Raw genomic sequence first — 12,793 nt, 5'->3', positions numbered from 1 at the left:
GACAGAAAACAGATGGGATCAAACAAGTGAAGATATTAGAGCAAAAGAAACACCATTCTCAGACACTATAATTAGGCACAGTTCTTCCCAGGGATGTCCTAGAGATTATCCAAGCTTAGAGTTGACAAATAAAAAGAGCAAAAATTGGCAAGAGGGCAGTAAGTAAAGTAATGCACCAAGTATTGGATCTAACACGTGGGAGAGCTGGGTCCCTCTCCATTTACCTTGCATCAAGGAAGTCCTCGCATGAGAATAGGTTCTACAAGGACAAATAAGAGGATGCTGGCATCTAAGAAGGAAAGCAGTGGAGAATGAAGTGTCTCAGGTCTTCTACAACAGGCATAGAATTAGAGAACTTTGCGGAGAAGCAAAATAGTTAAAGCATTCCATATCCCAAAATCAGTCCTCCTTACTTGGTAACTGAAGACCTCTAGCCTACTATCTACTCACCACCCGTTCATCCTGCAGGCACCCCTCACTGAGCCTAACAATTTAAGATTGAAGCCTGTTGAGGGTAAAAAGATGTGTACAAATACAGAAATACCCGTGACCATCATTTATTCTAGTTAAGTTTGTCTTTCATCATAGGAGTATTCTGATATTTGAACATCCATCTTAAAGAAATTCTAGATAGAGAGAAAAGAGACAGTAGAGGGAAGGGTATATAAAACAAATAATACAAGAAAATGTTTTCTGGTTGAAAGAGCCTAGATGTAGATACATCTGAGTGAAATTTTACTTATACAAGTTTAAAGAGAAAATCTTTTTTTAAAAAATCATGAACGAAAAAGTAATTTACCTACAAAACATTAAGAATCAACTTGATATCTTTAGTTGCAAGAAGATAGTGGAACATTACTTTTCAAAGTTAGAAAAGTAAAAAATAATAAAGCTCAAATACTTAAATCAACACTTAAATATGAAGCAAAAGAAAACAGTGTTTTTAAAAAAATTTTTATTGAAGTATAGTTGATTTACAATGTTGTGTTAATTTCTTCTGTACAGCAAAGTGACTCAGTTATACATATATACATATAGAGATATATATTCTTTTTCATGTTCTTTTCCATTATGGGTTGTCACAGAATACTGAATATAATTCCCTGTGCTATACAGTATGAGATTGTTTTTTATCTAAAACAGTCACTGAGATGGAAGAAATAAGAAAATTTACCAACCACATACTTTTGTGAAAAAAAGAACACTTAAAAAAATAAATCCAAGAAAGAATAACAGTGGAATACAAGAGAGGAGCAGTAGTTGACTCTGACCTAGAGCTGCACCGTCCAAGATGGTGGTCATAAGCCACATGTGGTTGAGTTATTTAAAATAAGATAAAATAAAAATTCAGTCGTTCAGTTGCGTTAACCACATTTCAAGTGTTCAGCAGCCAGCCTCATGTGGCTGGTGACAGCTGGTCTGGACAGTTAATATATAGAACATTTCCACCATTACAGAAAGTTCTGTTGGGCAGTTCTTAATTTGAGGAAATGAAGGAACCTACAATGGAAGAAGACACATGAGACCTTGACTTTGGGGAGATCTTTGTGAAACAAAATTTTAATGTGGAACCCAATCACATTCGTTTTTTTAATAGTGACTAATATTAACCCATAGATAAGTCAAAAATATTTATAAAGAATAAAATGTTCTAAACTTTGAGAACATAAGAAATAATAACATAAAGAATAAAGTTGGAAGTTATGAGGGAGAAGAGAAGGGGAAGGAAGAGTAAATGCACTAAGTTCCTTATTTTTTTTTATACACAGAGGTAGTTTGATATATTAAGATATAGAAATAGACAAATGTAACTAATAATAACAAAGAGAGCGTACATAGATAAGTGGTAGGAACTATGGACTCTTTATTTTTTATGATAGGGAGTGAATAAATACCAAAGTTAATAAATTAATAAACAGAAATGTGATACATTAACATAAAATGAGTAACGATAAAAGAACTAAAACAGAACTGTGAACAATGTATTTGGACAGCAGGATGAGGTAGATACTTAGTTTCCATTGTATAATCTTGTGTGGTTTAGATTTTCATTTTTAACAGGGAAGCATATTGCCTCTATAGTAAAAAAAAATCCATTTAAAATGGTTATTATAAAGTCATAAGGTTTTCCTATAGAATAAAATCCTTCTTGTTTGACAATCAGAATTGTGTCAACTATTTTCTAAGGTAGTTGTTCTTGAAAGATGAGTATCTCACAAGGAATTAGTAATAATTAAATAGAGCCAGCAAAAGATACAGGATAAATACAAGCCATTGAGACAGAGTAGAAATTAAATTTAGGAAGAGTTTCCATTTATATCCCGTACTCTCAGTCACTGAACTTAAAGTGTGTGATCAGATACGTTAGCAATATAAATTTGGAAACACTTCACTTTAAAGAAGGAGGAAATGTGTGCCATTTGAAATGGTCCGAAACCTCTCATATTCAGCTCTGAAACCAAGCAGGACCTTTAGAAGGATAGAGAAAGAAACGTGCAGCACTCTTTGGGGGCAGTCTGGGCGTTCGTGTGCTCATTTGTTCTTGCCAGAGGGAGAAGCCAGAAGACCAAAGCATTGCGAGAATGACTCTTCTTGCGGTAGCTCTGGCCTCCTAGGAATTAGGAAGTGCCATAAATCTCAGGAGAGAGACTGTGCAAAATTCCCAGCCCATATTTCAGACTCCAGAGGTTCAGATGCATTTTGTTATATTCCAGAAAAACAAGCAGGCTTTTTGAGCACACCTCACAACCAGGCTCAAACTCCACATCTGCCTGATTTGTCCATCATTTGAGCTACCGAGAATGCAACCTAATCCGCAGTTTGCAGCTATTTTTAACGGACTCTTCTGCATTGTTGAAAACTACCCATATTTTGGCAGATAAGTCAGTCAACTCTGGAAACAGTGCTGGTCTCTTAGATTTCTTTTTGGAAAGTGTCTGAGATTTATGGTGGGAATTACACATGACAGCTGCATTCTTTCCACTGGGTTTAGACCACCATTTGGTCGAATAACTCCTAATTGTGTGTCTATCCTAGTCTAAGCTTCTTCAGAAAAAAAAAAAAAAAGAGGGGGGAAGACTTTTGAAAATCCCCTACAGCAGTACCCAGTGATTTCTGTCAACAGTAAACACTATTTTGAAACTTAAGAAGGTCAGCTGATGAGGAACAAATAGAAGACATTTCGGTGAATGTGAATTTCTTTAGAGAATTTTTCATTAACGTTACATTAATGCTGGTCTGGTAAAAATAAATGTAGAATGTTTTAGTTTCATTGTGTTCCCAAAGTATTTTTAGCATAACAGGCAAAATTCCTGTCAGCATTTTCAGTCATGATATTTTCTTAAAAGAAGTACCTCTTCAGTGATTTTTCTCCAAACTTCACCAAAGCACAACATGGATACCTTGAAGGCATTGCTCATTTAAAAATCATAAGAGGTCTAATTATATTTCCAAAATAAGTAGTTTCCAATCCAGCAAGGATAATGTGGTCATGAAAAGGATGTCCAAATCCACCAATTTACATTGGTTTGGCTTGGCATGACTTTCAAAGTTCTTGGAGCAAAAAGAGGATGGCACGTGAATCATTCTAATTTGGGTTCGATTCCCAGGACTTAGGGTTTGCCATTCTGTGAGCCACTCGGGGGAGAGCTAATCAACTACAAGACTGTACCTATGTAATTTATAACTGCTAAAATTCACTGATGTGTTCCAGATTATTTTGCAAAATGTAATACCCTCCTTTTTAATATATACTTTGTCATTTTCACTCTATTTATGTAATTTTAAAAGTATGATAGCAGGGGAGCATGAGCCATTCAAAGCAGGAGCCAGTAATGTCAGAGACTGTTATCCTTCGTAAGATATATGGTGTTGATATCTCTATATCTAAAGGGCTTGGAAGTTCTGTCAAGTTAGATTCAAGTTGCATCTAATGTGTTTTGCTTTACTCCTTCTTACTTTCTGGTTTCTAACATAAGCCACAAAGCAGTTTCTCTACTGTGACTTAGTTCTCCGACCACAGTGGTCACACTGGTCTGAGTTACCCTCGCCGTCTCCATTCCCAGCCCTCCCTTCTTTTATTCCAGAAGAAAATTGGGTTATTAATTTAGGACGAGGCTGCTTTGTTTGAACAGTATAGTGCTTTCCAGTTGCTCATACGTAATATAACCAACCCATACTGCTCTTTCAAATGTTTTTGATTACTGAACTTAAAAAAAACCAAAAAACCTTGTACTGAAATTTATGAAAGATCAAAGGGATACTTCCTATGTTGTAACTTTAAATTTCTATAAGAGAAAAAGTTTTTAGATAGTAGGGAATTTCATGAATTGAAATTCAGTTTACAACTCTAGACAACACATGCATTTCAATAACATGTAAAATAATATTAGAAAAGAAAGAGTTCTAGCTTCAAAATAAAAATACACTTGATTTATACCTATAAAGAGATAAGCTTATTAAAATGAGGCTTAAGTAAGGTCCTTATTTGTAATAAAAATCTGTTGGGATTCAAATAATTTTATTTACTGTTGACCTTTGATAAAGGTCCAACTAATTAGCAAAACAAAAATTAATTTAAAAAGAAATATATGGTAAATTTTCTCATTTTTTATTGTAATAGTTGTTGACATTTCATTTTTAATCATTATTTTAAGTAGGGCTAATTTGATCGATTCTTTACAAAAAACATATATTAAGATTTCTTGTTTGAGAAAAATGTAGACCTGCATACTGCATCAATGTTTCTATTTTCCAAAATATTCTTTTTCTCAAGTTCCTTCAGAGCAACTGATAACTTGTGGAAAATCATGAACGCTTTCATTTGGTGAAACTTTGTTTGACTTTGTGATGGCAAGGAAGATGACCTTATTCACCATTTATGGTTCTGAATGACCTCTGACTATTTCCAAACCAAAAACTATCACCAAAGGCCCCAAACTTGCATCAATAAACATTTTTCTATAGACAATATGGAGTCACTGGAAGTCATTTTAGAGAAGAATTTCAAAATGTTTTCCCTAAGGACTACATGTTTAGAAAAAGTACAGATACCCCCAAGAGGGAGAACTTTGAAAGGGACACACTTACTTTAATGCATAAGTTTTAAAATTTTAAAAAGCTATCACATTTTTTAAATTACATAGGTTAAAGCTAAGTACCAAACACTATCTAAATGACAAAGCAAAAAAAGAAAATAGTTGATAAATTATTAAGTTTCTGAGCACATGTGCATAAACTGAAGACCAGCATGATCTAATACTGAAACTAAAAATCAAACATTAGGAAAGTTTTAATTAAGATGATTGTCACATTTAAGTTGTCAAGTGCCCGTTGTACTTAAAAATGAACTGGAGTGCCCTTTGATTAATGGAGCTATTTTGTGCATCAGAAAACAAAAAGAATGCATTTGATTTTTATAAATGTATGTGTCTTAGACATTTTCACCACACACTAATAGGTCTCCAGCCTCATCTCAATTCGTCACAAATTCACAGATTCATAGTTCTCAGGAAGGGACAGAGACTCACTAATTTATTATTAGACTATTCTAGAACTACAAAACTCACACAAATTAATACATTTGTTAATAGCTATTCCATTTTATTGACATTATATATAAGTTATTACATGGAAGAGTATAGTGAGGATGAGTAGGTGGGACACAGAGGGCTTTTTGGGTTTTTTTGGCCATGCTGCATGGCTTGTGGCCTTAGTTCCCCAATTAGGGATCGAACCAGGGACCTGGGCAGTGAGAGCGTGGAGTCCTAACCACAGTGAAAATAATCTGTATGATGCTGTAATGATGGATACAAGTCATTATGCATTTGTCCGAACCAATAGAATGTACAGCACCAAGACTGAACCCTAATGTAAACTATGGACTCTAGCTGTATCAATGTTGTTTTCATCAGTTTTAACAAATGTATCACTCTGATGGGGGATGTTGATAATGGGAGAGGCTATGCATGTGCAGGGGCAAGGGGTATGTGGGAAACCTCTGTACCTTCCCTTCAATCTTGATATAAACTTAAAATCGCTCTAAAAACTAATGTCTTAAAACTGAGTGAATAATGGCTTTGATTTATGCCATTAATATCCGTATTACACATTATGTCATTCTGTCCTAACCTACTGATGATATATTTTGCACAGCAGCGGAAATGTTCCTACTATAAAGTATTGATACTTAAAAACAGAGATGGTAAACCAATAAAGGAGCTCATTTCATGTCAGTAAAGAGCTTTACAAAAATTTTATTCTGTTAGATTATGACAATAATTTCTATCAATTTATCTAGTACTATCTATTGTGAATTACGATGTTTAATGATGATACTATACCACCTCCCTAGAGAAACTGCTGAGATACTGACCTCTGCATTAACTGGTAATCTCATCCAGGCCTCCTTGAGGGCCTAGACACATCAAGGAATATGCAATCCTGACATTAAAATTATGTTATCAACATTTCTTATCAACAATAATAGTGTTTGAATAAATGTTTCTCTTTTCATTTTCCTGTTTCTTCATCTTTTTGATAACTGGGTCATGGAAATAACCTGATGATATAAATAAATGTGTGGAAAACAAGTGGTTGTTTATCCAAACCCACTGCCAGGATAAGTTATTTTGAATTATAGATAACTAGTTTTAAAATAATCTGGAACTACTGTCACCATCTTGTCAAAGATTTCTTTTTATTTTTCCCTCCATAATGGAGCACCCCATTACCTACAATACACTAGAGATTTTCAAAGTAGTTGTACATCCGTAGTAGAATTTTCATTCTGTAGTTTCAAATAATCAGACCAATATATGTTATGCTGTAGTAATTGCAGGAAAAGAGAATGAAACAATGGAAGTGGATTGGAATCCCTAGGAATAGAATAAAACAGAATAAGAATAAGAATAGGAGAGAGGGAAGAAAGGGAGACAGTAAGAAGAGAAGTGAGAAGGGAGTAAAGGAGAGGGAGGGAAGGAAGGAAGGGAGGGAGGGAGGGAGGGAGATTTTAAGGAAAGAAGACTTCACAAGCACTTTGGGTTACTTTATCTTTCCAACAAGGGGCAATAATACACATATACATGAAGGTTCTTCTCCCTACTCCACCCCAAGTTTAATTGCTGTCTTTTTTGGGGGAATGAATCTTAACTATACTGTGAAATCCCATGCTACCTACTGCTCTTTTATGGTTCAACTACACTCAAGTTTGTTGATGATTAACTGTTACTGAACTTAATGATTAGTTTGCTTGTATTAAAATATTGAAGATTGCTTGGTGTATGACATAGAAATGTGTTTTCTCTGTGAGGAAGAGATAGTTGGTGGTGATTTACTACTTTCTTCCTTCCCATAATTATTAATATTATTTTCTTTTACCATCTCAGTTCTTATATGAGTGAATATAAAACATGCCCTTTTGTTTTCAGGTCTAGATGTTGATGGAATATATCGAGTTAGTGGCAATCTAGCAACAATACAGAAGTTAAGATTTATTGTCAACCAAGGTAAGTGATTTCTTCACTTCAGACCTTTTTACAAGTAGTTTCATCTCCAACAATATTTCACACTCTCTGCGTATGTATTATGAATATATAATGATAAAGGCTTTGAAGGGAGAAAGAGAAATTTGAAGAAATTAAACAATTATTACCAGAGAAGTAAAAGATAGCCAGTTTACTTGGAGGTAAATAGAATAAAGAGAGGGACTAACTATTATGTTGTGTGAAATAAATAAGTGAAATATGACAAACTAAAAATGAAGAAGAGAATAATAAAAGGAAAAAATAAACTAGCTTTGAAAAATGTTACTGGCATATAATACACACTTAATATATGTTGATAAATGAATAAATAAATGAATGGTGGAAAATGTAAGAGTCAAGATCACAGATGTTAGAAAAATATATAATAGGTAAGTAAAAGAATTAAAAATTAGGAAATACAAATATCATCAAAGGATTATAAGCTAAAACAACTATGAAATACTACTACAAGCCTATTAAAATGGCTAAAATTTAAAACACTGACAGCACCAAATGCTGACAAGGACGTGGAGCAACAGGAACTCTCATTCATGCTGGTAGAAATGGAAAATAGTACAGCTAGTTCGGAAAATAGCTTAGCAGTTTCTTATGAAAATAAGCATATTCTTACCTTATTACCCAGCAGTTGTGCTCCTTGGTAGTAACACAAATGAGTTCAAAACTTATGTCCACACAAAAAACTGCACACAATATTTCCAGCAGCTTTATTCGTAATTGGTAAAATTTGAAAGCAACCAAGATATCCTTCAATAGGTGACTGGACAAACAAACCATAAAATATCCATAAAATGGAATATTATTCAATGATAAAATGAAATGAGCTGTCAAGTGATGAAAAGGCTTCGAGGAAACTTAAATGCATATTGCTATGTGAAAGAAGCCAGTCTGAAAATGCTATATACTCTGTTGTCTCAACTATATGACATTTTGGAAAAGGCAAAACTATGGAGATAGTAGAAAGATCAGTGATAGCAAAGGATTTGAGGGGAGAGGAGGAAGAATAAGCACAGGGGATTTTTAGGGCCATGAAACTATTCTGTTTGATATTGTAATAGTGGATACATGTCATTATATATGTCATTATACATTTGTCAAAATCTATATAATATACAACACTAAGAGTGAACCTTAATGTAAACTATGGACTTTAGTCCAATATTGGACTATAGTCCAATATTGGCTCATCAATTGTAACAAATGTACTACACTAATGCAAGATGTTACTAATAGGGGAAATTTGGGGGGAGTGGTCAGGCATAAGAGGGAGTATATTGGAACTCTGTATTTTCTATTTTTCTGTAAACCTAAAACTTCTCTAAAAAAGACAGTGAATTTTAAAAATGAAAATTAGGAAATGTTGAAAAAAAAAGACTAAAACATCTTGAGATGGTGTTACAGACAGCTCACAGGTTTAGAATTAGACACATGGAGTAAAACCCAGACACTCTCTCCTTGTGTCCTTGGCATCTTATTTAACTCCCTTATGCTCTGTTTCTTATCAGTAAAAACAGGATGGAAGTGCCTTGGAAATATTTGTGAGAATGAAATGAGATAGTGTGTGGTATTCCCTTAGTAACGTAACAGACTCGTGGTAGTTGTTCAGTACATCTAAGTTTCCCTTTCACTTAAAAAGTCAATGATGTCTCATTACCTTCAGGAGAATTTACACAAAGTCTTCATAATCTGGCTTCCCAGCTACTTCTAGCTGACTGCAGGTCCTCTGAATTTCCTTCAGGAAACATTCCTAACTGTACTTCCTTATTTACATACTGTTGTATTTCTTAATGCCTTTGCATAGTCTCTTCCATCTACTTTCAATATACTCCTAGATTTTCCTTCCCATCCCACATACAAAAGCTTCCTGCCTGGTTAGATTTGTCCTTATTCTTCAAGGTCCAGATTATAAATAATTTTCTCCAAGGAGCCTGCAGCATCCCTCAGTCAGATTCCTTCTCTGTGTGCCCATTATGCTGGGTAGTTAAATTTGCATTCGTACACGCACATCTAACTTCTAAAATTCCATCTATTATAAGACCCAGAGATTTAATGCCATCTTTTAAAGAGAATTTTATCAAATGTATTCAGTGATTGTATTTCACAAACATTAAAATTTGAAAGTCTTGGAATAAAAAAAGAAGATATTGGTTGAAATATGTGTCTCCTCCATGAATCTCTATACACCTAAAAAGGTAGGATTTAAATCAGCCTTATATCTTCCCTCACTAACCACCAGTAGCTCTGGAGCCTCCATACAGGGAGCTCTTAATATCTGTTGTATAGTGTGTGTGTGTGTTGCAAATAGGAGAAGTATTAATATGGAGAATCATTAACCTCTCCAGCAGTTCAACTTGGGTTGAACCATACTTTTAAGTGTTAACTGCAGTGCTTTTGGCCAGTGGCCACATGATTCTTATTTCTGAGCATCTCTATAACCTAGAATGTGTTTGCTCACTAATGTGCACCGTTGTCTTTCAGAATTACTGTCCTTCCTGGGCAAAAAACAGAAATGAACATTACCTTATGTATTCATATTGGCCCCATTGGCCTGAACCAAAGTCCCCCCGCCACCCATGGATAAAAATTGGATTAAAATACCCCAGCTTTTTATAACCATTCCTGTTTATAACCAGCTAAAATCATTCTTGTAATATATTTCATACTGAAACCATATCCTGATTGGGATTCTAGACAGGTGGGCAACACATTTCTTCTACAAAGAAGAAATCTCAAAACAGAAGCCATGCTAGAAACAAACACTAGTTGCATTTCCTGCCTTAAAAAAAATTATGCTCAGCAGTCTGAAAAGGCAAAAAAAAAAAATCTGCAGTGAAAATATGAAATCTGTCCATCTCATCTTTTGCAATCCAAACTTCAGCATCCTCTGGGGCTGTGTAACTGCTCATGTTTCCATGAGAGTTGACAATGTAAAGCTGGACAGAGGCCTGAGTTGGTATCTGGTAGCACAGAATTGTCAGTAAACTGTCTCCCTGGTTTATACCACTGTCAGAATGAAACACACTCAACACAAATTATGCTATATTAGAACCTTTGATACTAGTATTTTGTCCAAGCTGTGTTGTGGAGTTGTTTTGAATTAGATGATAAAAGATATGCATATACCATCCTCTCTCAAATTTTGCTAATCAGATTATCCTGTGAATGAAATTTTCAGGAGTGGACCTGTAGCATTTGTTCTAACACCATACCTTCCCCTCCATCTGCATGCTGGTTGCTGACAGCGGAGCTGATATGGGAGAGAATCAGTGCTGGATACAAAGAGACTGAGTGTGTACATTGTGGTCTCCCCGCTGTGTGTGTATGTGTGCGTGTGAGTGTGTGCAGTGAAGTGGCAGTGCAGTGATAATTCCTTGAAAAGCATAAAGGAATATGTGAATGCAATGCATTCTTTTTTTTGTATTCAGAGATGGAACATAGCTGGTTTTGGCATACCCTCTTTGTATCAACACCTTTTATCTCCTCCATGTTCACATTCCACAACGTTTCCTTTTCAGAAGGTTCTAAACGTACGTTTTAAAAATGAACAAGCCCTACTCACCATTGGACTAGACAAATGAAAACTGATTTTGGGGATTTTCAAGAACAGTTTAATTGTAATTTATGTATTTCACTAACTTTCTTGAATGCTATAATCATCAGCAATTCTAAATACACCAGTTGAATGATTCAATTTGTTTTGGTTTTCTGTTTGACTCACTAAATCAGTAGGAATTGGATACCCTTATTATACTTCCAGATCAGATGGCATGCAAGTTAAATTCAAAGTGATCACTTTTGAAAAGTATTTCCTAATTATAACTAGTAATGAAGATGGTAGTAATTATTATTGTAAAAGTAGCTAACATATTTTCATAATTTATTATGTGCCAGGCACTGTACCAAGTGCTTTACTTATATCGTTTAATTTAATCCTTTCTGCTATCCCATAGAATGTGTTCTATTACTGCTCCCATTTTAAAATTGAGGAAACTGAGGCTCAGAAATGTTAAATAATGTCCTAAGGTCATAAAGCAATAAGTGAAAGAGCTAGGACTAGATCCCAGGTCTCTCTGTCTCAGAGCCTGTGCTAAAAACCACTGCCTGATTTGACATTTCCCATTCACTGATTGTTGATTACCTCCTTACAAAAGTGGAACTCAGTCTTTTCATGTTGTACCCAGTTGTTAGTGACTTTCTTTCTGTTTTCTGTAAGTGACAAGTACTGTCATAGGAGTTTGACTAAAACTTTTCAAGAAAGAGAAATGCCTGGGAAAACACCAAATGCCATAGTTAGGAAGAAGCCAGGCGCTACCATTCTCTGTAGGGCTTCATGTATGTATGCTTGGACCAACAAACTACTTTAACACAATATTCTGTTGCAACCTTCAGGAGAGGCATTGAAGACTCTAGATTTACTGGGCTGCTGACGCATTACTGAGCAGTGCTCTGCCTTGTTTGTTGTCTTTGGTGACAGCTTTCGGTGGCATTTTGCTGATGCTGCCCTTCCATTCTATGAGGGCATCCCCAAAGAAAACTAGTCTATGACCTCAGATGTCAACTTGTCATCAGCCTGTGAGACCGCGTCGATTCTTTGGGATGATCTGTGACGTGATGGCTTTCTTGTGTGGGGTACTTTTACAAAGGACAGACTTTAGCACTGAGGATGCGGCATAACTGTCTTGAGAACTTTTTGACAGTGGGTCTTAGAAGTCCCACCAGTCTGAATTCCCCCTCCTTCTGACATCAAAATTCTGCTTTGAGCTGCCCATCCAGCTTATTGTTCAAACTCCAAATTCAGTTCAGACTCTCTTTGGTATTACTTAGATGTTCTCTTTCACCCTTTAAAAAAGGGACAAGGAAGACTGGCATCCTTTTTGGAAGATATTAACTATGAAGCTCCCCAAGCCCATAAGCCAATGGGAGGACTATGGGGCACTAAAGGAAGAACTGACTGGGAATTTTCCAAACTGGTGTTTCTTAGTACACAGTAAAAAATATTCCCTCTAAGCATTTCTCTGAACTGGAGGAAGTTACTTCTTACCAGGATTTTAGACATGTTTTCCATATATAGAAAAATAATTTAAAGGAACATTCTTAGGGACACCCTCCTTCACTTTTTCACACCCGGAGGAACAAAATATATAAATGCCATAAATCTACATGGCCAAGAATCTTAATTGGGTATGTGGGTGTGTGTACGTGTGTGTTCATACGATTGTGTGTGTGTGTTATTTTAAAATGGAAGAGGATTT

General features: G+C 35.3%; 1 protein-coding gene across 1 annotated transcript in view; it reads left to right on the top strand.

Annotated features, from left to right (window-relative positions):
* The window catches only part of ARHGAP15 (Rho GTPase activating protein 15), a 584,102-nt gene that overhangs the window by 384,243 nt on the left and 187,066 nt on the right, over positions 1-12,793 (top strand). The window contains exon 10 of the mRNA XM_068543993.1: positions 7,428-7,505. Within this exon, the coding sequence (XP_068400094.1) occupies positions 7,428-7,505 (78 nt within the window). The remainder of the gene's footprint in view (positions 1-7,427; positions 7,506-12,793) is intronic.

The sequence above is a fragment of the Eschrichtius robustus genome, chromosome 5 (assembly GCF_028021215.1).
Source record: "Eschrichtius robustus isolate mEscRob2 chromosome 5, mEscRob2.pri, whole genome shotgun sequence".
Taxonomy (NCBI): Eukaryota; Metazoa; Chordata; class Mammalia; order Artiodactyla; family Eschrichtiidae; genus Eschrichtius; species Eschrichtius robustus.
Note: the sequence above shows the minus strand (reverse complement) of the source record. Positions and strands in the feature narration are given on the sequence as shown.